Source organism: Grus americana, unplaced genomic scaffold (assembly GCF_028858705.1).
Source record: "Grus americana isolate bGruAme1 unplaced genomic scaffold, bGruAme1.mat scaffold_878, whole genome shotgun sequence".
NCBI classification, from domain to species: domain Eukaryota; kingdom Metazoa; phylum Chordata; class Aves; order Gruiformes; family Gruidae; genus Grus; species Grus americana.
In genome coordinates, this window is record NW_026562069.1 from 1,115 (window position 1) to 25,952 (window position 24,838).

The following is a 24,838-nucleotide window of genomic DNA, read 5'->3' on the forward strand; positions in this document are numbered from 1 at the left end:
CAGGACAGAGGGGCAGAGGCAGAAGGAGGACAGAGGGACAGAGAGACAAAAGAGGGAGACGAGGACTGGGCAGAGGGGAGAGAAAGACGGGGGCAAGGAGCAGAGACACAAAGGTGCCAGGAAAAGGACGGTCAGATGGAGCGAGAAACAGGGTCGGGGAGCAGGACAAAAGGACAAAGAAAAAGGCGAGGAAGAAGGAAGGAAGGATAAAGGTGGGACAGGGAACGGGACATACGCAGCGAAACAAAGCAGAACAGAGAAGAGAGGACAGGGATTGAGGAACAGAGAGAGAGATGCAGGCTGGTACACACAGACGGCGAAGGTAAGCAAAACCAGCGACAGGCAGGAGGACCTGGTTCTGACAACCCATTGCTCCCGGTGTCGCTTCCACGGCCTCAACAAATGCGACGTGCCGCAAGACAAGAGAATGGGAGAGTGAAAGCAAAGGCACGGGAAACTTAACGCTCTTAGTAATTTCACTGAGCATCACAGCTTACAGTTACTCAATGTCTTCCGGTGTCACAGGGTGAGGTACAACTGATTTCGTCTCCATATCTCTGGACAGAGCTTTTCTCATATCTGGGGGGGGGGGGAAGAAAAAAAAAAAAAAGATATTCTAAGACGACAGTCCTTGCACAAAGCCACGTTCAGCGAATTCTCTATTACAATAAGGTCGTTTCTAACCCAGAAGATTTCACAGAATCATAGAGTATCTCAAGTTGGAAGGGACCCATACGGATCACCGAGACCAAGCCCCCGCTCCACGCGGGACTACCTAAAACTAAACCGTGCGACTAAGAGCATCGTTCAGACGCTCCTTGAACTCCTGACAGGCTCGGTGGCTGCGACCGCTTCCCTGGGGAGCCTGTTCCGTGACTGACCGACCGCCCTCTCAGTGAAAAGCCTTTTCCCAACGTCCGGTCTGAACTTGCCCTGACGCAGCTTCGTCCCGTTTCCTCGGGTCCTAGTGCCGGTCACCGGAGAGAAGGAGGAGGTCCCCCTCCGCCGTCCCCCTCGAGGAAGGTGTAGACTGCGATGAGGTCACCCCTCGGCCTTCCCTTCTCCAAGCTGAACAAACCAAGTGACCTCAGCCGCTCCCCCTAAGTCTTGCCTCGGAGACCTCTCGCCATCTCGGTCGCCCTCCTCCGCGCACGCTCCCGAGCGTTGTTCGGCGGCACCGCTCTCGACTGGAACCTAACGCTGCACGTAACTCAACTGAGCGGAAAGGAAATGACGGGCTAAAGGGACAAATACACGATTTAAGGCAGCCGCAACGATGGCAGATGTCTGTCCGTAGCCCTTCTATTTATTTCACAGCGCTCCTGCGTATCAAACGAACGGTACCAGAGCAGAAAAGGTATACGGCGTGGCCACGTTACCCCTCGGGGAGGACGGCGAAAGGAGAGAAGCTCTAGAAAGAGGAAGCAGCTGGTACTTCGCTTTTGGTAACAGAATTAACATCAACACGTTCCTCCCCTTTGAAATTGAAAACGCCACCCAATTCTCTGCCACTGTTGACCACCGACACTTGTAAATTTCTAGTGAAACAGCTGAGGAAAACAAAGTTTCAGGTCCCTGGCTAGGGGAAGAAACCAGGCAAGCGCCGCCGTTCCTTCCCCCCGACAACACTAGCAAAAAAAACCAGCCGCTGGGGGCGAGCGTTCCTCCGAAAGAAAAATCAGGTGAGAAACCGCATTTTTATTTTCAGCTTACCTACAGGATAAATGTCTTTGTAGTTGCTACAAAACGTGTAAACTGCACAAAGATTAAGTTTTGTAACCGATCTAAGGTTCAGTACGAAAAACTACCTAAAGGAGTACGCAAAGTCCCACTCATCAACAATTATCTGACCCTGTTTCATATTAAAAAAAAAAAAAAAAAAAAAAAAAAGTAATGCTAATCACACAGACAAGCCCAGGAACCCTCCACATGAGAATCTTTCCGTTCAGCCGGAGGCAGAACGAGTACTTACCACGGGCATCCTCATCTGGCTCTCCGCTGCTAGCAGAGCGGCACGCCAACGCTGTCCGGTACACGCCGTAGTACGCCTAGTTGCTTCTACGTATTTACCGCCGCCTGATTTGATACTCTCACAAAGAGATCGACGAAAAAGCCACCCTTTCTTTGAAAAAATAAAAACCAAAACAACACAGTTAAGGAACGGTAGGCGAACGTATTTCTAAATCATAACCCACGGCTTGCAGGCAGACCAAGAGCAGCTCTGACGATGCGGTACGCTCATCAAACATCTTTCACGCAGGAATAACAGATGTACTCCTTTACCACGGGACGCAGCCGGCACAGGGACAAATTTCATGCTGTTTTTGTCACACGACCGTCCTTCTGCACCAGCCAGTGGGTTCAGAATTAAGGACAGGACAGGCTAAACGCTCACACGAGCCTCCTATCCGTAAGAAACTATTAAAAATAGAAAAAAAAACTTCCACGTTTTAGATCGCGTTGCCTTAGGGACTGCCTCCTTCAAAGCCTGCCGGTTGGGGGGGGGGGGGGGGGGGGCGCGTGTGCGCGCACGCACGCGCGGGAGGCGGGGAAATCGGTCGCAGAATTCAGTTGCCTAACGAGAGACGGCCCTTCTCCTCGCAAGGCAAACGTTTCAAAACGTCGTACTCTTTTCCGATTTTACCGGCTGGTACTGGGGTTGCCCTACCAGCATGAGTTGGGGACCCGTCCCTCTGGGTCCGTGCGACGCCAAATTAAATATTCTGCAAGTAACCGAGCAGGAGATGGAAAGTAAGCTAAGATGCTCTCTGCCGTACAAGGTTTGTTCGCCATCGTCCCCGAGGGAATCGCACAAAGCCCACGCTTGCCGAACCGGTACGTCGGAGGCCCTACGGGAAACGGCGCTGACGTTTCGCCAAGCTCTTCTCCTGTCAAGAAGAGGACCTTTTCTGCGGCATCCCTATTGGCGTTCGGCCTGCTTTCGGCTCATTCTGGCAGGTCAGCTTTCAGAGAAAGCCTGAGATTTCAAACCGCCAAGCAACATTCACCATTCTTGCTCTCTGACTACGGGGAATTTCAGCGAATCGGAACGCTACTTGGAGCCACGTTCCGGGTCTGTTTCGCCGCAAACCAAATATCTAAGCCACGGACCGGGCGCCCGTAGAAAAATTACTTTAAAAGATTAAAGACAAGCACAGTACTCACTTTTCTGAAATTTCTTCCGGTAGCGCCATCAATTTAGCGGCCGAACCCAGCCGTCGAAATTCCGGTGCAACGGAGCGAGCAGGAACGTGTCCGTGCCGCTCTTCCCTGGCCACGGAGCCTTCCGCTCTACCCGTTACTGCGAACGTACGGAGCATCGGCGCAGCAGCACCTGTGGAATAACGCACCGCCCACAGCTATACAGAAGAAGAATCCGAGACGACGGTAGAAGACCCCAGACCAAAAGTCACCGCGGGACTAAGGGACGCGCGGACAGCGCGCGAGGGGGCGGGTGTCCGGGACCCAAGCGTGGAACGGCCCCGGGATTTCTTTGTTCGGGGTCCCTCTCATTGGAGGCGCCCCGCCCGGGCCGATCCCGCTGCTGCACCTTTCAGTTACGTTAATTATTTTACAAAAATCCGACACCCGGAGACTGCTGCCGGAAGCCTCGGGTCGAGCCCGTGGAGGAGGAGGAGGAGGAAGCGCGCCCGAGAAGAAGCGTGCGCGCGACACCGTGAACGGGGTGCGAACGCTGGGGCGGCAGCTGCTCCTCCTCAAACAGAGACAGAGAGAGAAAGAAGAGGGGGGAAAGCCACAGGGTACAGAGGGCGGAAGTGGAAAAGAGGGGCCGGGAGCCGGACAGAGGGAGGTGGAGAAAGAGGCCGTCGGAAGGGAAGGGACGGGCTGCGGGGCAGAGGGGGACTTGCCAGCGCCAGGTTCGCGGTTCCACCCGATAATCGAAAAGGTCTCTGCCAACCTCGACGATTCGGTCGCTTTAAAAAAACAATCGGGATCTCGAGGCGGACCGAGGGAGAGACGGAGAATATAAAAACGGTCGCGGCTAAGAGGGCAGAGAGGGAGGAATCGCGAGACAGGGAGAGGCAAGCCGGGCAGGGGAAAAAGTCCCGACAGGCTTCTGCAGCGACAGGGAGGAATTGAAGATTCGAGAGAGGGAGCTGGACAGAGAGAGAGACGGGGAAAGGTAAGACGGTGGCGAGCTACCGGGCAGAGAAGCAGAGTTTAATGCCGGGGACCGGGAGAGGGACAGAGAGGGAAGGAGAAAGGAACGAAGGGACGGGCTGCGGGGCAGACAGGGAGGAGGAAGGAAGGAAGAAAGAGGGACAGGGAGCCAGACGAACCGCGACGGGGAAAGAAAAAGGTACCGACGGGCTAGGAGGCAGAGAGGGGAGACTTTAGAAAAACAGGGACGGGGAGCGAGACGGAGCCAGACCGAAAAAAGGAACCATAGCGACGGGTGCCGGGACAGAGAGGCGGGCCTTCAAAACGAGGGGCAGGGAAGAGGCTCAAGAGGGACGGAGAAAGAGAGAGACTCACGACGACTCGCTACGGAGCCGAGAAGGAAGACCTCGAACAACAGGAACGAGGAGCCGCACAGAGAGAGCCAGAGACGGCAGAAATACCGACAGGCTACAGGACCGAGGGGGAGGAATGCAGAAACAGCGGCTGGGGGCCGGACAGAGAGACAGGGAGAGAGAGAAGGAAACAATAGCCACGGGCTACGGGGCAGAGAGAGCGAGGACCTAAAAAAGGTGGGGACAGGCAGCCCGTCAGAGCGAGATGGAAAAAGAACATAGCGGGGAGCAGAAAGCAAACCAAAAAACCCCACAGCGGGGTGGGAAAGCGAGGGGGCAGAGGAGGGCCCGCGACGCAGAGGAGAGGCGATGGGGCCCCGCGGGCCCAGGACTCACCGCAGCTCTGGCTCTCAGCGCTGCCGGGAGAGCTTGCCAGCGCAGACGCTTCTTTCTCCCGCTCTCCGCCTTTCCTTTGCTGTCACTCCGGTCGCTCGGCTGTCCTCCGCCTAAGAGAATACACGGGTGTCTTACAGCTCCGAGGAGACGAGCCTGCCTAGATGAGTAGCCTGCCTCCCTGCCTCCCTCCCTGCCTCCCTCGGTACGCGGCCGCACCGTGCTTTGGATTACGCGTGGCGACCCTGCGGTGCCCGTCGGCAGCCTGACCTGCCGCGGAGCGCAACGAGGGATCTTTCCTCACCCGGCGAGGCAGGCGCTCTCTTGCCTGCAGCGGGAGGCAGCTGCCGGCCGGAGAGCCTTCCATCTCTTCTTCTTCTTCTTCTTCACCTTTCTCTGGCCATTCCAGCTTCCCTTAGGGCAGCTCCTGTCCACGGCCGGTAAGCGCTCCGCCGCCTGTCCCTTTCGCCCCCACGCCACGAGGCGAGCCAGGCCAGGCACAGGCGAGGCGGGTGCAGTCGACGGCATCCCCAAGGGAGGGACGGGCAACCACGTCCTCAGCGCGGCCTGGGAGAGGGAAAGAAAAAGCAGTGGCCGTTACTACCGGAGGTCGGCCCTGGCCGGAGACCCTCCTCCTTCTGCAGGGGCTTCCGGAGACGCCGCTCTTTCCCTGCGCTGCTGCCGCTGCCGCCGCCGCCAGCACCCCTGTTCAGGAAGAAAGCGGCACAGGCGAGGGCCAGCTTGCCGCCTTCACGCCAGGGCTCGGGGGCGGCCTGGGGCTGCCGGACAGGCTTCCGGAGAGTCCGACCGGTAGCGCTCGTCTCGGGACACCGGGCAACGCCTCGCCGCGCGCGCGCGCTCTCGTAGCACGGCCGCACCGCTGCTCGGGAGCGGCTGGAAGCCTGCAGAAAACCACTCGAAACCGGCAAAAAAACCCCAACCTCGCGCTCCTGCGAGAGCAAGTCGGGCTGTCCGGCAGCCCCGTCCGCGAAAACGACGCCTCCCGGCACGCACTGGCAAGCGCCGCGTGGCAGCCATTAGAGTGCCGTAAGACTACACTTCCCGGCGTGCTCCGGGGAGCCAATATGGCCGACCAGCAGCCGCGTGCCCCAAGACTGCAACTCCCGGCGTGCCGCGGGAGGCAGCCTTCCACGCTTCCTGACCCTGCGGGGACACCGTCCCGTGCCCTCACCCCAAAGCCGACTCACCCGAAAGCCCCGCCGAGCCGCGACGGCAGCCCCGAGCTCCGCAGCGCGGCTCCGGGCTGGCGCCCCCCCCCCCGCCCCCGCCTCCCCTCAGCCACCTCCGAAAGGCGCGGACGCCCGCCGGCTCCGGGCAGCCCCCGCCGCGCGGCTCCGGACGGTCTCCCCGCCCGGTTCCGACACGGCGCGCACCCCCCCCACCCGCCGCACGGCTCCGGGCAGCCCCCCTCCCCTCTGTGACACGGACCCCGCCGCCCCCCCGCCTCTCCTCGGAGGCGGCACCGCTGCCGCCGCCCTCCTCGGGGCTTTCCCCGGACCCGCCGGTCCGTCCCGCTGCCCCGCTCACCTTCTCCCTCCGTGCAGCCGCAGCCCGGCGGCGCCTCCGCTCCTCCCTCGGCTCACAGCAGCTCCTGCACACCGGCTGCCGGCAGCCGGTTCCGGGGAGGGGGCGTGGCGCTGCACTGCGCATGCGCGGCGCTGCCGCTGCAGTACCGAAATTTGGTCGCTAGGCGGCAGGACCGAGCGAGCATGCGCTGTGCGCTGCGTGAGGGGCGGGGCTTGTGTGCGTCGGGGGCGGAGTTTGCGTGAGGGGCGGGGTTTTGCGTGAGGGGCGGAGTTTGCGTGGGGGCGGAGTTTGCGTCGGGGGCGGGGCTTGGCGTGCGTCGGGGGCGGAGTTTGCGTGAGGGGCGGAGTTTGCGTCGGGGGCGGGGCTTGGCGTGCGTCGGGGGCGGAGTTTGCGTGAGGGGCGGAGTTTGCGTCGGGGGCGGGGCTTGGCGTGCATCCGGGGGCGGAGTTTGCGTGAGGGGCGGGGTTTGCGTGAGGGGCGGAGTTTGCGTGAGGGGCGGGGTTTGCGTGGGGGCGGGGCTTGGCGTGCGGGGCGAGTTTGCGTGAGGGGCGGAGTTTGCGTCGGGGGCGGGGCTTGGCGTGCGTCGGGGGCGGAGTTTGCGTGAGGGGCGGAGTTTGCGTGAGGGGCGGAGTTTGCGTCGGGGCGGGGCTTGGCGTGCGTCGCGGGCGGAGTTTGCGTCGGGGCGGAGTTTGCGTGAGGGGCGGGGCTTGGCGTGCGTCGGGGGCGGAGTTTGCGTGAGGGGCGGAGTTGCGTCGGGGCGGAGTTTGCGTGAGGGGCGGGGTTTGCGTGAGGGGCGGGGTTTGCGTGGGGGCGGAGTTTGCGTCGGGGGCGGAGTTTGCGTGAGGGGCGGGGTTTGCGTGCGTCGGGGGCGGAGTTTGCGTGAGGGGCGGGGTTTGCGTGGGGGCGGAGTTTGGCATGTGGGGGCGGAGTTTGCGTGAGGGGCGGGGCTTGGCTTGCATCGGGGCGGAGTTTGCGCCGGGGCGGAGTTTGTGTGAGGGGCGGGGCTTGGCTTGCGTCGGGGGCGGAGTTTGCGTGAGGGGCGGGGGTTTGCGTGAGGGGCGGAGTTTGCGTGAGGGGCGGAGTTTGCGTGAGGGGCGGGGGCTTGGCGTGCGTCGGGGGCGGAGTTTGCGTGAGGGGCGGAGTTTGCGTGAGGGGCGGAGTTGGGCATGCATCGGGGGCGGAGTTTGCGTGAGGGGAGGGCTTGGCGTGCGTCGGGGGCGGAGTTTGCGTGAGGGGCGGAGTTTGCGTCGGGGGCGGAGTTTGCGTGAGGGGCGGGGTTTGCGTGAGGGGCGGAGTTTGCGTGAGGGGCGGAGTTTGCGTGAGGGGGCGGAGTTTGCGTCGGGGGCGGGGCTTGGCGTGCATCGGGGCGGAGTTTGCGTGAGGGGCGGGGTTTGCATCGGGGGCGGAGTTTGCGTGAGGGGGCGGAGTTTGCGTGAGGGGGCGGAGTTTGCGTCGGGGGCGGGGGCTTGGCGTGCGTCGGGGGCGGAGTTTGCGTGAGGGGCGGAGTTTGCATCGGGGGGCGGAGTTTGCGTGAGGGGCGGAGTTGCGTGAGGGGCGGAGTTTGCGTGGGGGCGGGGCTTGGCGTGCATCGGGGGCGGAGTTTGCGTGAGGGGCGGGGCTTGGCGTGCGTCGGGGCGGAGTTTGCGTGAGGGGCGGAGTTTGCGTGAGGGGCGGGGCTTGGCATGCATCGGGGCGGAGTTTGCGTGAGGGGCGGAGTTTGCGTCGGGGCGGAGTTTGCACCGGGGGCGGAGTTTGCGTGAGGGGCGGGTTTGCGTGAGGGCGGAGTTTGTGCCGGGGGCGGAGTTACAGGGGCGGGGCTTGGCGTGCATGGGGCGGAGTTTGCGTGGGGGCGGAGTTTGCGTGAGGGCGGGGCTTGGCGTGCATCGGGGCGGAGTTTGCGTGAGGGGCGGAGTTTGCGTGGGGCGGGGCTTGGCATGCATCGGGGCGGAGTTTGCATGAGGGGCGGAGTTTGCATCAGGGCGGGGCTTGTGTGGGGGCGGAGTTTGCGTGAGGGGGGGCTTGGCGTGCATCAGGGCGGAGTTTGCCTGAGGGGCGGGGCTTGGCTTGCATCAGGGCGGAGTTTGCGCCGGGCGGAGTTTCCATGAGGGGCGGCTTGGGTGCGTGGGGGCGGAGTTTGCGGGGGGCGGAGTTTGCGGGGGGGGGGCCGGAGTTTGGCATGGGTCAGGGGCGGAGCCAAGAAGCATCACTTTTGGATCCCGAGGATGCGAGCAATGTGACCTTGTTGAATACGTTAATACCCCCACACACACCTCCTCCCCTGCCCTCCATCACGGCCCCTCGCCCCCCCCCCCCCGCAAAGGAAGCGCCAACGCAGCCGGCACGGCAAAAGAGACCGCAAGCGTTTATTCAGTCACACACAGAGCCGGTTCCGGGAGAGACTCCGCACCGGGGCTCGGGGCCCGGCCCTGGGGCACCTCGGCTGTCCTACCCAGAGCCACGCTCGCCAGTCCGGCGTGGAACAGACACACGGTCGGTCCGTCAGGCTGCTGGAGAGCTGGGCTGCTATGTGCAGGCTGCCGCCAAAACCGAGGAGCCAGCTGCAGGACGCTAGAAGAGAGGAGAAAAGGGGCAGCCAGCTGGATGGGGGGGGCGGCGGCGGCGAGCGAGAAAGCACGAGGCAAGGAAAGGGACGGCGAGTGAAGGACGGGGACAGGGAGCCTGACAGAGAGGGAGGAAGAAGCGGCAGGAAGAGAGGCAGCGGGACGGCGACCGACAAACCAGGACGGGGAGCGGGACAGAGAGGCAGAAACGACCCTGGGCGGGCAGCGCCACGGCGAGGGAGGAAAAGAGAATAAGGGCAGGGAGCCGGACCGAGAGGTACGGCGAGGGACAGCGGCACGGGGAGCAGGACAGAGCAACAGAGAATAAAAAAAGGAAGCGGGAGCGTGAGAGAACCGGGCTGGGGAGCAGGGAGAAGGAGAGATAAAAGGAGAGAGCAACAGAGGGAAAGAGGACCGGGAGCGGGACGCTGGGGCAGAGTGAGAACAAGAGGGGCAGGGAGCAGGACAGAGGGGCAGAGGCAGAAGGAGGACAGAGGGACAGAGAGACAAAAGAGGGAGACGAGGACTGGGCAGAGGGGAGAGAAAGACGGGGGCAAGGAGCAGAGACACAAAGGTGCCAGGAAAAGGACGGTCAGATGGAGCGAGAAACAGGGTCGGGGAGCAGGACAAAAGGACAAAGAAAAAGGCGAGGAAGAAGGAAGGAAGGATAAAGGTGGGACAGGGACCGGGACATACGCAGCGAAACAAAGCAGAACAGAGAAGAGAGGACAGGGATTGAGGAACAGAGAGAGAGATGCAGGCTGGTACACAGAGACGGCGAAGGTAAGCAAACCCAGCGACGGGCAGGAGGACCTGGTTCTGACAACCCATCGCTCCCGGTGTCGCTTCCACGGCCTCAAAAAATGCGACGTGCCGCAAGACAAGAGAATGGGAGAGTGAAAGCAAAGGCACGGGAAACTTAACGCTCTTAGTAATTTCACTGAGCATCACAGCTTACAGTTACTCAATGTCTTCCGGTGTCACAGGGTGAGGTACAACTGATTTCGTCTCCATATCTCTGGACAGAGCTTTTCTCATATCTGGGGGGGGGGGGGGGAAGAAAAAAAAAAAAGATATTCTAAGACGACAGTCCTTGCACAAAGCCACGTTCAGCGAATTCTCTATTACAATAAGGTCGTTTCTAACCCAGAAGATTTCACAGAATCATAGAGTATCTCAAGTTGGAAGGGACCCATACGGATCACCGAGACCAAGCCCCCGCTCCACGCGGGACTACCTAAAACTAAACCGTGCGACTAAGAGCATCGTTCAGACGCTCCTTGAACTCCTGACAGGCTCGGTGGCTGCGACCGCTTCCCTGGGGAGCCTGTTCCGTGACTGACCGACCGCCCTCTCAGTGAAAAGCCTTTTCCCAACGTCCGGTCTGAACTTGCCCTGACGCAGCTTCGTCCCGTTTCCTCGGGTCCTAGTGCCGGTCACCGGAGAGAGCGGAGGTCAGCGCCTCCCCCTCCGCCGTCCCCCTCGAGGAAGGTGTAGACTGCGATGAGGTCACCCCTCGGCCTTCCCTTCTCCAAGCTGAACAAACCAAGTGACCTCAGCCGCTCCCCCTAAGTCTCGCCTCGGAGACCTCTCGCCATCTCGGTCGCCCTCCTCCGCGCACGCTCCCAGAGCGTTGTTCGGCGGCACCGCTCTCGACCGGAACCTGACGCTGCACGTAACTCAACTGAGCGGAAAGGAAATGACGGGCTAAAGGGACAAATACACGATTTAAGGCAGCCGCAACGATGGCAGATGTCTGTCCGTAGCCCTTCTATTTATTTCACAGCGCTCCTGCGTATCAAACGAACGGTACCAGAGCAGAAAAGGTATACGGCGTGGCCACGTTACCCCTCGGGGAGGACGGCGAAAGGAGAGAAGATCTAGAAAGAGGAAGCAGCTGGTACTTCGCTTTTGGTAACAGAATTAACATCAACACGTTCCTTCCCTTTGAAATTGAAAACGCCACCCAATTCTCTGCCACTGTTGACCACCGACACTTGTAAATTTCTAGTGAAACAGCTGAGGAAAACAAAGTTTCAGGTCCCTGGCTAGGGGAAGAAATCAGGCAAGCGCCGCCGTTCCTTCCCCCCGACAACACTAGCAAAAAAAACCAGCCGCTGGGGGCGAGCGTTCCTCCGAAAGAAAAATCAGGTGAGAAACCGCATTTTTATTTTCAGCTTACCTACAGGATAAATGTCTTTGTAGTTGCTACAAAATGTGTAAACTGCACAAAGATTAAGTTTTGTAACCGATCTAAGGTTCAGTACGAAAAACTACCTAAAGGAGTACGCAAAGTCCCACTCATCAACAATTATCTGACCCTGTTTCATATTAAAAAAAAAAAAAAAAAAAAAAAAAAAGTAATGCTAATCACACAGACAAGCCCAGGAACCCTCAACATGAGAATCTTTCCGTTCAGCCGGAGGCAGAGCGAGTACTTACCACGGGCATCCTCATCTGGCTCTCCGCTGCTAGCAGAGCGGCACGCCAACGCTGTCCGGTACACGCCGTAGTACGCCTAGTTGCTTCTACGTATTTACCGCCGCCTGATTTGATACTCTCACAAAGAGATCGACGAAAAAGCCACCCTTTCTTTGAAAAAATAAAAACCAAAACCACACAGTTAAGGAACGGTAGGCGAACGTATTTCTAAATCATAACCCACGGCTTGCAGGCAGACCAAGAGCAGCTCTGACGATGCGGTACGCTCATCAAACATCTTTCACGCAGGAATAACAGATGTACTCCTTTACCACGGGACGCAGCCGGCACAGGGACAAATTTCATGCTGTTTTTGTCACACGACCGTCCTTCTGCACCAGCCAGTGGGTTCAGAATTAAGGACAGGACAGGCTAAACGCTCACACGAGCCTCCTATCCGTAAGAAACTATTAAAAATAGAAAAAAAAACTTCCACGTTTTAGATCGCGTTGCCTTAGGGACTGCCTCCTTCAAAGCCTGCCTGTTGGGGGGGGGTGGGGGGGCGCGTGTGCGCGCACGCACGCGCGTGAGGCGTGGAAATCGGTCGCAGAATTCAGTTGCCTAACGAGAGACGGCCCTTCTCCTCGCAAGGCAAACGTTTCAAAACGTCGTACTCTTTTCCGATTTTACCGGCTGGTACTGGGGTTGCCCTACCAGCATGAGTTGGGGACCCGTCCCTCTGGGTCCGTGCGACGCCAAATTAAATATTCTGCAAGTAACCGAGCAGGAGATGGAAAGTAAGCTAAGATGCTCTCTGCCGTACAACGTTTGTTCGCCATCGTCCCCGAGGGAATCGCACAAAGCCCACGCTTGCCGAACCGGTACGTCGGAGGCCCTACGGGAAACGGCGCTGACGTTTCGCCAAGCTCTTCTCCTGTCAAGAAGAGGACCTTTTCTGCGGCATCCCTATTGGCGTTCGGCCTGCTTTCGGCTCATTCTGGCAGGTCAGCTTTCAGAGAAAGCCTGAGATTTCAAACCGCCAAGCAACATTCACCATTCTTGCTCTCTGACTACGGGGAATTTCAGCGAATCGGAACGCTACTTGGAGCCACGTTCCAGGTCTGTTTCGCCGCAAACCAAATATCTAAGCCACGGACCGGGCGCCCGTAGAAAAATTACTTTAAAAGATTAAAGACAAGCACAGTACTCACTTTTCTGAAATTTCTTCCGGTAGCGCCATCAATTTAGCGGCCGAACCCAGCCGTCGAAATTCCGGTGCAACGGAGCGAGCAGGAACGTGTCCGTGCCGCTCTTCCCTGGCCACGGAGCCTTCCGCTCTACCCGTTACTGCGAACGTACGGAGCATCGGCGCAGCAGCACCTGTGGAATAACGCACCGCCCACAGCTATACAGAAGAAGAATCCGAGACGACGGTAGAAGACCCCAGACCAAAAGTCACCGCGGGACTAAGGGACGCGCGGACAGCGCGCGAGGGGCGGGTGTCCGGGACCCAAGCGTGGAACGGCCCCGGGATTTCTTTGTTCGGGGTCCCTCTCTTTGGAGGCGCCCCGCCCGGGCCGATCCCGCTGCTGCACCTTTCAGTTACGTTAATTATTTTACAAAATCCGACACCCGGAGACTGCTGCCGGAAGCCTCGGGTCGAGCCCGAAGGAGGAGGAGGAGGAAGCGCGCCCGAGAAGAAGCGTGCGCGCGACACCGTGAACGGGGTGCGAACGCTGGGGCGGCAGCTGCTCCTCCTCAAACAGAGACAGAGAGAGAAAGAAGAGGGGGAAAGCCACAGGGTACAGAGGGCGGAAGTGGAAAAGAGGGGCCGGGAGCCGGACAGAGGGAGGTGGAGAAAGAGGCCGTCGGAAGGGAAGGGACGGGCTGCGGGGCAGAGGGGGACTTGCCAGCGCCAGGTTCGCGGTTCCACCCGATAATCGTAAAGGTCTCTGCCAACCTCGACGATTCGGTCGCTTTAAAAAACAATCGGGATCTCGAGGCGGACCGAGGGAGAGACGGAGAATATAAAAACGGTCGCGGCTAAGAGGGCAGAGAGGGAGGAATCGCGAGACAGGGAGAGGCAAGCCGGGCAGGGGAAAAAGTCCCGACAGGCTTCTGCAGCGACAGGGAGGAAGTGAAGATTCGAGAGAGGGAGCTGGACAGAGAGAGAGACGGGGAAAGGTAAGACGGTGGCGAGCTACCGGGCAGAGAAGCAGAGTTTAATGCCGGGGACCGGGAGAGGGACAGAGAGGGAAGGAGAAAGGAACGAAGGGACGGGCTGCGGGGCAGACAGGGAGGAAGGAAGGAAGGAAGAAAGAGGGACAGGGAGCCAGACGAACCGCGACGGGGAAAGAAAAAGGTACCGACGGGCTAGGAGGCAGAGAGGGGAGACTTTAGAAAAACAGGGACGGGGAGCGAGACGGAGCCAGACCGAAAAAAGGAACCATAGCGACGGGTGCCGGGACAGAGAGGCGGGCCTTCAAAACGAGGGGCAGGGAAGAGGCTCAAGAGGGACGGAGAAAGAGAGAGACTCACGACGACTCGCTACGGAGCCGAGAAGGAAGACCTCGAACAACAGGAACGAGGAGCCGCACAGAGAGAGCCAGAGATGGCAGAAATACCGACAGGCTACAGGACCGAGGGGGAGGAATGCAGAAACAGTGGCTGGGGGCCGGACAGAGAGACAGGGAGAGAGAGAAGGAAACAATAGCCACGGGCTACGGGGCAGAGAGAGCGAGGACCTAAAAAAGGTGGGGACAGGCAGCCCGTCAGAGCGAGATGGAAAAAGAACATAGCGGGGAGCAGAAAGCAAACCAAAAAACCCCACAGCGGGGTGGGAAAGCGAGGGGGGCAGAGGAGGGCCCGCGACGCAGAGGAGAGGCGATGGGGCCCCGCGGGCCCAGGACTCACCGCAGCTCTGGCTCTCGGCGCTGCCGGGAGAGCTTGCCAGCGCAGACGCTTCTTTCTCCTGCTCTCCGCCTTTCCTTTGCTGTCACTCCGGTCGCTCGGCTGTCCTCCGCCTAAGAGAATACACGGGTGTCTTACAGCTCCGAGGAGACGAGTCTGCCTAGATGAGTAGCCTGCCTCCCTGCCTCCTCCCTCGGTACGCGGCCGCACCGTGCTTTGGATTACGCGTGGCGACCCTGCGGTGCCCGTCGGCAGCCTGACCTGCCGCGGAGCGCAACGAGGGATCTTTCCTCACCCGGCGAGGCAGGCGCTCTCTTGCCTGCAGCGGGAGGCAGCTGCCGGCCGGAGAGCCTTCCATCTCTTCTTCTTCTTCTTCTTCACCTTTCTCTGGCCATTCCAGCTTCCCTTAGGGCAGCTCCTGTCCACGGCCGGTAAGCGCTCCGCCGCCTGTCCCTTTTCGCCCCCACGCCACGAGGCGAGCCAGGCCAGGCACAGGCGAGGCGGGTGCAGTCGACGGCATCCCCAAGGGAGGGACGGGCAACCACGTCCTCAGCGCGGCCTGGGAGAGGGAAAGAAAAAGCAGTGGCCGTTACTACCGGAGGTCGGCCCTGGCCGGAGACCCTCCTCCTTCTGCAGGGGCTTCCGGAGACGCCGCTCTTTCCCCGCGCTGCTGCCGCTGCCGCCGCCGCCAGCACCCCCGTTCAGGAAGAAAGCGGCACAGGCGAGGGCCAGCTTGCCGCCTTCACGCCAGGGCTCGGGGGCGGCCTGGGGCTGCCGGACAGGCTTCCGGAGAGTCCGACCGGTAGCGCTCGTCTCGGGACACCGGGCAACGCCTCACCGCCGCGCGCGCGCGCTCTCGTAGCACGGCCGCACCGCTGCTCGGGAGCGGCTGGAAGCCTGCAGAAAACCACTCGAAACCGGCAAAAAAACCCCAACCTCGCGCTCCTGCGAGAGCAAGTCGGGCTGTCCGGCAGCCACGTCCGCGAAAACGACGCCTCCCGGCACGCACTGGCAAGCGCCGCGTGGCAGCCATTAGAGTGCCGTAAGACTACACTTCCCGGCGTGCTCCGGGGAGCCAATATGGCCGACCAGCAGCCGCGTGCCCCAAGACTGCAACTCCGGCGTGCCGCGGGAGGCAGCCTTCCACGCTTCCTGACCCTGCGGGGACACCGTCCCGTGCCCTCACCCCAAAGCCGACTCACCCGAAAGCCCCGCCGAGCCGCGACGGCAGCCCCGAGCTCCGCAGCGCGGCTCCGGGCTGGCGCCCCCCCCCCCGCCCCCGCCTCCCCTCAGCCACCTCCGAAAGGCGCGGACGCCCGCCGGCTCCGGGCAGCCCCCGCCGCGCGGCTCCGGACGGTCTCCCCGCCCGGTTCCGACACGGCGCGCACCCCCCCCACCCGCCGCACGGCTCCGGGCAGCCCCCCTCCCCTCTGTGACACGGACCCCGCCGCCCCCCCGCCCTCTCCTCGGAGGCGGCACCGCTGCCGCCGCCCTCCTCGGGGCTTTCCCCGGGACCCGCCGGTCCGTCCCGCTGCCCCGCTCACCTTCTCCCTCCGTGCAGCCGCAGCCCGGCGACGCCTCCGCTCCTCCCTCGGCTCACAGCAGCCCCTGCACACCGGCTGCCGGCAGCCGGTTCCGGGGAGGGGGCGTGGCGCTGCACTGCGCATGCGCGGCGCTGCCGCTGCAGTACCGAAATTTGGTCACTAGGCGGCAGCACCGAGCGAGCATGCGCTGTGCGCTGCGTGAGGGGCGGGGCTTGGCGTGCGTCGGGGGCGGAGTTTGCGTGAGGGGCGGGGTTTGGCGTGGGGCGGAGTTTGCGTGAGGGGCGGAGTTTGCGTGGGGGCGGGGCTTGGCGTGCGTCGGGGGCGGAGTTTGCGTGAGGGGCGGAGTTTGCGTCGGGGCGGGGCTTGGCGTGCGTCGGGGGCGGAGTTTGCGTGAGGGGCGGAGTTTGCGTCGGGGGCGGGGCTTGGCGTGCGTCGGGGGCGGAGTTTGCGTGAGGGGCGGAGTTTGCGTGAGGGGCGGAGTTTGCGTGAGGGGGCGGAGTTTGCGTCGGGGGCGGGTTTTGCGTCGGGGGCGGAGTTTGCGTGAGGGGCGGAGTTTGCGTGAGGGGCGGGCTTGGCGTGCGTCGGGGGCGGAGTTTGCGTCGGGGGCGGAGTTTGCGTGCGGGGCGGAGTTTGCGTGAGGGGCGGGGCTTGGCGTGCGTCGGGGCGGAGTTTGCGTCGGGGGCGGAGTTTGCGTGAGGGGCGGGAGGCGTGCGTCGGGGGCGGAGTTTGCGTGAGGGGCGGAGTTGGCGTCGGGGGGCGGAGTTTGCGTGAGGGGCGGGTTTGCTGAGGGGCGTTGCGTGGGGGCGGAGTTTGCGTGGGGGCGGAGTTTGCGTGAGGGCGGGGGGCGTGCGTCGGGGCGGAGTTTGCGTGAGGGGCGGAGTTTGCTTGAGGGGCGGAGTTTGGCGTGTTCGGGGCGGAGTTTGCGTGAGGGGCGGGCTTGGCGTTGCGTCGGGGCGGAGTTTGCGTGAGGGGCGGAGTTTGCGTGAGGGGCGGGGCTTGGCTTGCGTCGGGGCGGAGTTTGCGTGAGGGCGGAGTTTGCGTGAGGGGCGGAGTTTGCGTCGGGGCGGAGTTTGCGTGAGGGGCGGGGCTTGGCGTGCGTCGGGGGCGGAGTTGCGTGAGGGCGGAGTTTCGTGAGGGGCGGCGTTTGGCATGCATCGGGGGCGGAGTTTGCGTGAGGGGCGGGCTTGGCGTGCGTCGGCGGGCGGAGTTTGCGTGAGGGGCGGAGTTTGCGTGAGGGGCGGAGTTTGCGTGAGGGGCGGGTTGCGTGAGGGGCGGAGTTTGGCGTGAGGGGCGGAGTTTGCGTCGGGGCGGAGTTTGCGTGGGGGGGGGCGGAGTTTGCGTGAGGGGCGGAGTTTGCGTGAGGGCGGAGTTTGCGTGGGGCGTTTGCGTGGGGCGGGTTTGCGTGAGGGCGCGGGGCGGGGCTGCGTGCGTCGGGGGCGGAGTTTGCGTGGGGGCGGAGTTTGCGTGAGGGCGGGCTTGGCGTGCGGAGTTTGCGTGAGGGCGGAGTTTGCGTCGGGGCGGAGTTTGCGTGCGGGGCGGAGTTTGCGTGAGGGGCGGAGTTTGCGTCGGGGGCGGAGTTTGCGTGAGGGGCGGAGTTTGCGTGAGGGGCGGGCTTGGCGTGCATCGGGGCGGAGTTTGCGTGAGGGGCGGAGTTGCTTCGGCGGGGCGGAGTTTGCACCGGGGGCGGAGTTTGCGTGAGGGGTGCATCGGGGGCGGAGTTTGCGCCGGGGCGGAGTTTGCATCGGGGCGGGCTTGGCGTGCATTGGCGGAGTTTGCGTGAGGGGCGGAGTTTGCGTGAGGGGGGCTTGGCGTGCATCGGGGCGGAGTTTGCGTGAGGGCGGAGTTTTGCATCAGGGCGGGGCTTGGCGTGCAGGGGCGGAGTTTGTGTGGGGGCGGAGTTTGCATGGGGGGGCTTGGCATGCATCAGGGCGGAGTTTGCCTGAGGGGCGGGGCTTGGCTTGCATCAGGGCGGAGTTTGCACCGGGGCGGAGTTTGCGTGAGGGGCGGGGTTTGCGTGAGGGGCGGAGTTTGCGGGGGGGCGGAGTTTGCGGGGGGGGCCGGAGTTTGGCATGGGTCAGGGGCGGAGCCAAGAAGCATCACTTTTGGATCCCGAGGATGCGAGCAATGTGACCTTGTTGAATACGTTAATACCCCCACACACACCTCCTCCCCTGCCCTCCATCACGGCCCCTCCCCCCCCCCGCAAAGGAAGCGCCAACGCAGCCGGCACGGCAAAAGAGACCGCAAGCGTTTATTCAGTCACACACAGAGCCGGTTCCGGGAGAGACTCCGCACCGGGGCTCGGGGCCCGGCCCTGGGGCACCTCGGCTGTCCTACCCAGAGCCACGCTCGCCAGTCCGGCGTGGAACAGACACACGGTCGGTCCGTCAGGCTGCTGGAGAGCTGGGCTGCTATGTGCAGGCTGCCGCCAAAACCGAGGAGCCAGCTGCAGGACGCTAGAAGAGAGGAGAAAAGGGGCAGCCAGCTGGATGGGGGGGGCGGCGGCGGCGAGCGAGAAAGCACGAGGCAAGGAAAGGGACGGCGAGTGAAGGACGGGGACAGGGAGCCTGACAGAGAGGGAGGAAGAAGCGGCAGGAAGAGAGGCAGCGGGACGGCGACCGACAAACCAGGACGGGGAGCGGGACAGAGAGGCAGAAACGACCCTGGGCGGGCAGCGCCACGGCGAGGGAGGAAAAGAGAATAAGGGCAGGGAGCCGGACCGAGAGGTACGGCGAGGGACAGCGGCACGGGGAGCAGGACAGAGCAACAGAGAATAAAAAAAGGAAGCGGGAGCGTGAGAGAACCGGGCTGGGGAGCAGGGAGAAGGAGAGATAAAAGGAGAGAGCAACAGAGGGAAAGAGGACCGGGGAGCGGGACGCTGGGGCAGAGTGAGAACAAGAGGGGCAGGGAGCAGGACAGAGGGGCAGAGGCAGAAGGAGGACAGAGGGACAGAGAGACAAAAGAGGGAGACGAGGACTGGGCAGAGGGGAGAGAAAGACGGGGGCAAGGAGCAGAGACACAAAGGTGCCAGGAAAAGGACGGTCAGATGGAGCGAGAAACAGGGTCGGGGAGCAGGACAAAAGGACAAAGAAAAAGGCGAGGAAGAAGGAAGGAACCATAAAGGTGGGACAGGGAACGGGACATACGCAGCGAAACAAAGCAGAACAGAGAAGAGAGGACAGGGATTGAGGAACAGAGAGAGAGATGCAGGCTGGTACACAGAGACGGCGAAGGTAAGCAAAACCAGCGACAGGCAGGAGGACCTGGTTCTGACAACCCATCGCTCCCGGTGTCGCTTCCACGGCCTCAACAAATGCGACGTGCCGCAAGACAAGAGAATGGGAGAGTGAAAGCAAAGGCACGGGAAACTTAACGCTCTTAGTAATTTCACTGAGCATCACAGCTTACAGTTACTCAATGTCTTCCGGTGTCACAGGGTGAGGTACAACTGATTTCGTCTCCATATCTCTGGACAGAGCTTTTCTCATATCTGGGGGGGGGGGGGAAGAAAAAAAAAAAAAGATATTCTAAGACGACAGTCCTTGCACAAAGCCACGTTCAGCGAATTCTCTATTACAATAAGGTCGTTTCTAACCCAGAAGATTTCACAGAATCATAGAGTATCTCAAGTTGGAAGGGACCCATACGGATCACCGAGACCAAGCCCCCGCTCCACGCGGGACTACCTAAAACTAAACCGTGCGACTAAGAGCATCGTTCAGACGCTCCTTGAACTCCTGACAGGCTCGGTGGCTGCGACCGCTTCCCTGGGGAGCCTGTTCCGTGACTGACCGACCGCCCTCTCAGTGAAAAGCCTTTTCCCAACGTCCGGTCTGAACTTGCCCTGACGCAGCTTCGTCCCGTTTCCTCGGGTCCTAGTGCCGGTCACCGGAGAGAGCGGAGGTCAGCGCCTCCCCCTCCGAGGAAAGGTGTAGACTGCGATGAGGTCACCCCTCGGCCTTCCCTTCTCCAAGCTGAACAAACCAAGTGACCTCAGCCGCTCCCCCTAAGTCTTGCCTCGGAGACCTCTCGCCATCTCGGTCGCCCTCCTCCGCGCACGCTCCGAGAGCGTTGTTCGGCGGCACCGCTCTCGACCGGAACCTAACGCTGCACGTAACTCAACTGAGCGGAAAGGAAATGACGGGCTAAAGGGACAAATACACGATTTAAGGCAGCCGCAACGATGGCAGATGTCTGTCCGTAGCCCTTCTATTTATTTCACAGCGCTCCTGCGTATCAAACGAACGGTACCAGAGCAGAAAAGGTATACGGCGTGGCCACGTTACCCCTCGGGGAGGACGGCGAAAGGAGAGAAGATCTAGAAAGAGGAAGCAGCTGGTACTTCGCTTTTGGTAACAGAATTAACATCAACACGTTCCTTCCCTTATAATTGAAAACGCCACCCAATTCTCTGCCACTGTTGACCACCGACACTTGTAAATTTCTAGTGAAACAGCTGAGGAAAACAAAGTTTCAGGTCCCTGGCTAGGGGAAGAAACCAGGCAAGCGCCGCCGTTCCTTCCCCCCCGACAACACTAGCAAAAAAAACCAGCCGCTGGGGGCGAGCGTTCCTCCGAAAGAAAAATCAGGTGAGAAACCGCATTTTTATTTTCAGCTTACCTACAGGATAAATGTCTTTGTAGTTGCTACAAAACGTGTAAACTGCACAAAGATTAAGTTTTGTAACCGATCTAAGGTTCAGTACGAAAAACTACCTAAAGGAGTACGCAAAGTCCCACTCATCAACAATTATCTGACCCTGTTTCATATTAAAAAAAAAAAAAAAAAAAAAAAAAGTAACGCTAATCACACAGACAAGCCCAGGAACCCTCAACATGAGAATCTTTCCGTTCAGCCGGAGGCAGAACGAGTACTTACCACGGGCATCCTCATCTGGCTCTCCGCTGCTAGCAGAGCGGCACGCCAACGCTGTCCGGTACACGCCGTAGTACGCCCAGCTGCTTCTACGTATTTACCGCCGCCTGATTTGATACTCTCACAAAGAGATCGACGAAAAAGCCACCCTTTCTTTGAAAAAATAAAAACCAAAACCACACAGTTAAGGAACGGTAGGCAAACGTATTTCTAAATCATAACCCACGGCTTGCAGGCAGACCAAGAGCAGCTCTGACGATGCGGTACGCTCATCAAACATCTTTCACGCAGGAATAACAGATGTACTCCTTTACCACGGGACGCAGCCGGCACAGGGACAAATTTCATGCTGGTTTTGTCACACGACCGTCCTTCTGCACCAGCCAGTGGGTTCAGAATTAAGGACAGGACAGGCTAAACGCTCACACGAGCCTCCTATCCGTAAGAAACTATTAAAAATAGAAAAAAAAACTTCCACGTTTTAGATCGCGTTGCCTTAGGGACTGCCTCCTTCAAAGCCTGCCTGTTGGGGGGGGGGGGGGGGGGGGGCGCGTGTGCGCGCACGCACGCGCGTGAGGCGTGGAAATCGGTCGCAGAATTCAGTTGCCTAACGAGAGACGGCCCTTCTCCTCGCAAGGCAAACGTTTCAAAACGTCGCACTCTTTTCCGATTTTACCGGCTGGTACTGGGGTTGCCCTACCAGCATGAGTTGGGGACCCGTCCCTCTGGGTCCGTGCGACGCCAAATTAAATATTCTGCAAGTAACCGAGCAGGAGATGGAAAGTAAGCTAAGATACTCTCTGCCGTACAAGGTTTGTTCGCCATCGTCCCCGAGGGAATCGCACAAAGCCCACGCTTGCCGAACCGGTACGTCGGAGGCCCTACGGGAAACGGCGCTGACGTTTCGCCAAGCTCTTCTCCTGTCAAGAAGAGGACCTTTTCTGCGGCATCCCTATTGGCGTTCGGCCTGCTTTCGGCTCATTCTGGCAGGTCAGCTTTCAGAGAAAGCCTGAGATTTCAAACCGCCAAGCAACATTCACCATTCTTGCTCTCTGACTACGGGGAATTTCAGCGAATCGGAACGCTACTTGGAGCCACGTTCCGGGTCTGTTTCGCCGCAAACCAAATATCTAAGCCACGGACCGGGCGCCCGTAGAAAAAATTACTTTAAAAGATTAAAGACAAGCACAGTACTCACTTTTCTGAAATTTCTTCCGGTAGCGCCATCAATTTAGCGGCCGAACCCAGCCGTCGAAATTCCGGTGCAACGGAGCGAGCAGGAACGTGTCCGTGCCGCTCTTCCCTGGCCACGGAGCCTTCCGCTCTACCCGTTACTGCGAACGTACGGAGCATCGGCGCAGCAGCACCTGTGGAATAACGCACCGCCCACAGCTATACAGAAGAAGAATCCGAGACGACGGTAGAAGACCCCAGACCAAAAGTCACCGCGGGACTAAGGGACGCGCGGACAGCGCGCGAGGGGCGGGTGTCCGGGACCCAAGCGTGGAACGGCCCCGGGATTTCTTTGTTCGGGGTCCCTCTCTTTGGAGGCGCCCCGCCCGGGCCGATCCCGCTGCTGCACCTTTCAGTTACGTTAATTATTTTACAAAATCCGACACCCGGAGACTGCTGCCGGAAGCCTCGGGTCGAGCCCGGAGGAGGAGGAGGAGGAAGCGCGCCCGAGAAGAAGCGTGCGCGCGACACCGTGAACGGGGTGCGAACGCTGGGGCGGCAGCTGCTCCTCCTCAAACAGAGACAGAGAGAGAAAGAAGAGGGGGAAAGCCACAGGGTACAGAGGGCGGAAGTGGAAAAGAGGGGCCGGGAGCCGGACAGAGGGAGGTGGAGAAAGAGGCCGTCGGAAGGGAAGGGACGGGCTGCGGGGCAGAGGGGGACTTGCCAGCGCCAGGTTCGCGGTTCCACCCGATAATCGTAAAGGTCTCTGCCAACCTCGACGATTCGGTCGCTTTAAAAAACAATCGGGATCTCGAGGCGGACCGAGGGAGAGACGGAGAATATAAAAACGGTCGCGGCTAAGAGGGCAGAGAGGGAGGAATCGCGAGACAGGGAGAGGCAAGCCGGGCAGGGGAAAAAGTCCCGACAGGCTTCTGCAGCGACAGGGAGGAATTGAAGATTCGAGAGAGGGAGCTGGACAGAGAGAGAGACGGGGAAAGGTAAGACGGTGGCGAGCTACCGGGCAGAGAAGCAGAGTTTAATGCCGGGGACCGGGAGAGGGACAGAGAGGGAAGGAGAAAGGAACGAAGGGACGGGCTGCGGGGCAGACAGGGAGGAAGGAAGGAAGGAAGAAAGAAAGAGGGACAGGGAGCCAGACGAACCGCGACGGGGAAAGAAAAAGGTACCGACGGGCTAGGAGGCAGAGAGGGGAGACTTTAGAAAAACAGGGACGGGGAGCGAGACGGAGCCAGACCGAAAAAAGGAACCATAGCGACGGGTGCCGGGACAGAGAGGCGGGCCTTCAAAACGAGGGGCAGGGAAGAGGCTCAAGAGGGACGGAGAAAGAGAGAGACTCACGACGACTCGCTACGGAGCCGAGAAGGAAGACCTCGAACAACAGGAACGAGGAGCCGCACAGAGAGAGCCAGAGATGGCAGAAATACCGACAGGCTACAGGACCGAGGGGGAGGAATGCAGAAACAGTGGCTGGGGGCCGGACAGAGAGACAGGGAGAGAGAGAAGGAAACAATAGCCACGGGCTACGGGGCAGAGAGAGCGAGGACCTAAAAAAGGTGGGGACAGGCAGCCCGTCAGAGCGAGATGGAAAAAGAACATAGCGGGGAGCAGAAAGCAAACCAAAAAACCCCACAGCGGGGTGGGAAAGCGAGGGGGGCAGAGGAGGGCCCGCGACGCAGAGGAGAGGCGATGGGGCCCCGCGGGCCCAGGACTCACCGCAGCTCTGGCTCTCGGCGCTGCCGGGAGAGCTTGCCAGCGCAGACGCTTCTTTCTCCCGCTCTCCGCCTTTCCTTTGCTGTCACTCCGGTCGCTCGGCTGTCCTCCGCCTAAGAGAATACACGGGTGTCTTACAGCTCCGAGGAGACGAGTCTGCCTAGATGAGTAGCCTGCCTCCCTGCCTCCCTCCCTGCCTCCCTCGGTACGCGGCCGCACCGTGCTTTGGATTACGCGTGGCGACCCTGCGGTGCCCGTCGGCAGCCTGACCTGCCGCGGAGCGCAACGAGGGATCTTTCCTCACCCGGCGAGGCAGGCGCTCTCTTGCCTGCAGCGGGAGGCAGCTGCCGGCCGGAGAGCCTTCCATCTCTTCTTCTTCTTCTTCTTCACCTTTCTCTGGCCATTCCAGCTTCCCTTAGGGCAGCTCCTGTCCACGGCCGGTAAGCGCTCCGCCGCCTGTCCCTTTTCGCCCCCACGCCACGAGGCGAGCCAGGCCAGGCACAGGCGAGGCGGGTGCAGTCGACGGCATCCCCAAGGGAGGGACGGGCAACCACGTCCTCAGCGCGGCCTGGGAGAGGGAAAGAAAAAGCAGCGGCCGTTACTACCGGAGGTCGGCCCTGGCCGGAGACCCTCCTCCTTCTGCAGGGGCTTCCGGAGACGCCGCTCTTTCCCCGCGCTGCTGCCGCTGCCGCCGCCGCCAGCACCCCTGTTCAGGAAGAAAGCGGCACAGGCGAGGGCCAGCTTGCCGCCTTCACGCCAGGGCTCGGGGGCGGCCTGGGGCTGCCGGACAGGCTTCCGGAGAGTCCGACCGGTAGCGCTCGTCTCGGGACACCGGGCAACGCCTCGCCGCGCGCGCGCGCGCTCTCGTAGCACGGCCGCACCGCTGCTCGGGAGCGGCTGGAAGCCTGCAGAAAACCACTCGAAACCGGCAAAAAAACCCCAACCTCGCGCTCCTGCGAGAGCAAGTCGGGCTGTCCGGCAGCCACGTCCGCGAAAACGACGCCTCCCGGCACGCACTGGCAAGCGCCGCGTGGCAGCCATTAGAGTGCCGTAAGACTACACTTCCCGGCGTGCTCCGGGGAGCCAATATGGCCGACCAGCAGCCGCGTGCCCCAAGACTGCAACTGCCGGCGTGCCGCGGGAGGCAGCCTTCCACGCTTCCTGACCCTGCGGGGACACCGTCCCGTGCCCTCACCCCAAAGCCGACTCA

At 61.1% G+C, this 24,838-nt stretch overlaps 1 protein-coding gene and 2 long non-coding RNA genes across 7 annotated transcripts; all 3 read right to left on the reverse strand.

The window, feature by feature from the left end:
- Positions 1-492: 492 nt before the first annotated feature.
- On the reverse strand, positions 493-5,042 carry LOC129201232 (uncharacterized). 2 transcript variants are annotated; one of them, XR_008575311.1, is made up of 4 exons: positions 4,872-5,042; positions 3,166-3,334; positions 1,973-2,122; positions 493-579 (listed from the first exon to the last, which is right to left on the reverse strand). It is a non-coding gene; the product is annotated as an uncharacterized LOC129201232 (long non-coding RNA). The 2 variants fall into 2 exon arrangements; XR_008575310.1 differs by lacking the exon at positions 493-579 and having other exon boundaries at positions 1,522-2,122.
- A 4,363-nt stretch (positions 5,043-9,405) lies between these two features.
- LOC129201231 (uncharacterized) lies at positions 9,406-14,860 on the reverse strand. 2 transcript variants are annotated; one of them, XR_008575309.1, is made up of 5 exons: positions 14,604-14,860; positions 14,312-14,421; positions 12,610-12,778; positions 11,420-11,569; positions 9,406-10,017 (listed from the first exon to the last, which is right to left on the reverse strand). It is a non-coding gene; the product is annotated as an uncharacterized LOC129201231 (long non-coding RNA). The 2 variants fall into 2 exon arrangements; XR_008575308.1 differs by lacking the exon at positions 9,406-10,017 and having other exon boundaries at positions 11,224-11,569.
- Positions 14,861-18,267: 3,407 nt separating this feature from the next.
- On the reverse strand, positions 18,268-23,698 carry LOC129201230 (uncharacterized). Of its 3 annotated transcripts, none has more exons than XM_054812383.1 (4): positions 23,632-23,698; positions 21,926-22,094; positions 20,731-20,876; positions 18,268-19,342 (listed from the first exon to the last, which is right to left on the reverse strand). In XM_054812383.1, exon 4 carries the CDS (start codon positions 19,248-19,250, stop codon positions 18,309-18,311), a length of 942 nt encoding a protein of 313 aa, XP_054668358.1. In that variant the 5' UTR covers positions 19,251-19,342; positions 20,731-20,876; positions 21,926-22,094; positions 23,632-23,698; the 3' UTR covers positions 18,268-18,308. The 3 variants fall into 3 exon arrangements, with proteins under 3 accessions (XP_054668358.1, XP_054668357.1, XP_054668359.1); XM_054812382.1 differs by having other exon boundaries at positions 20,731-20,880; XM_054812384.1 differs by lacking the exon at positions 20,731-20,876.
- Between the last annotated feature and the right edge of the window lie 1,140 nt (positions 23,699-24,838).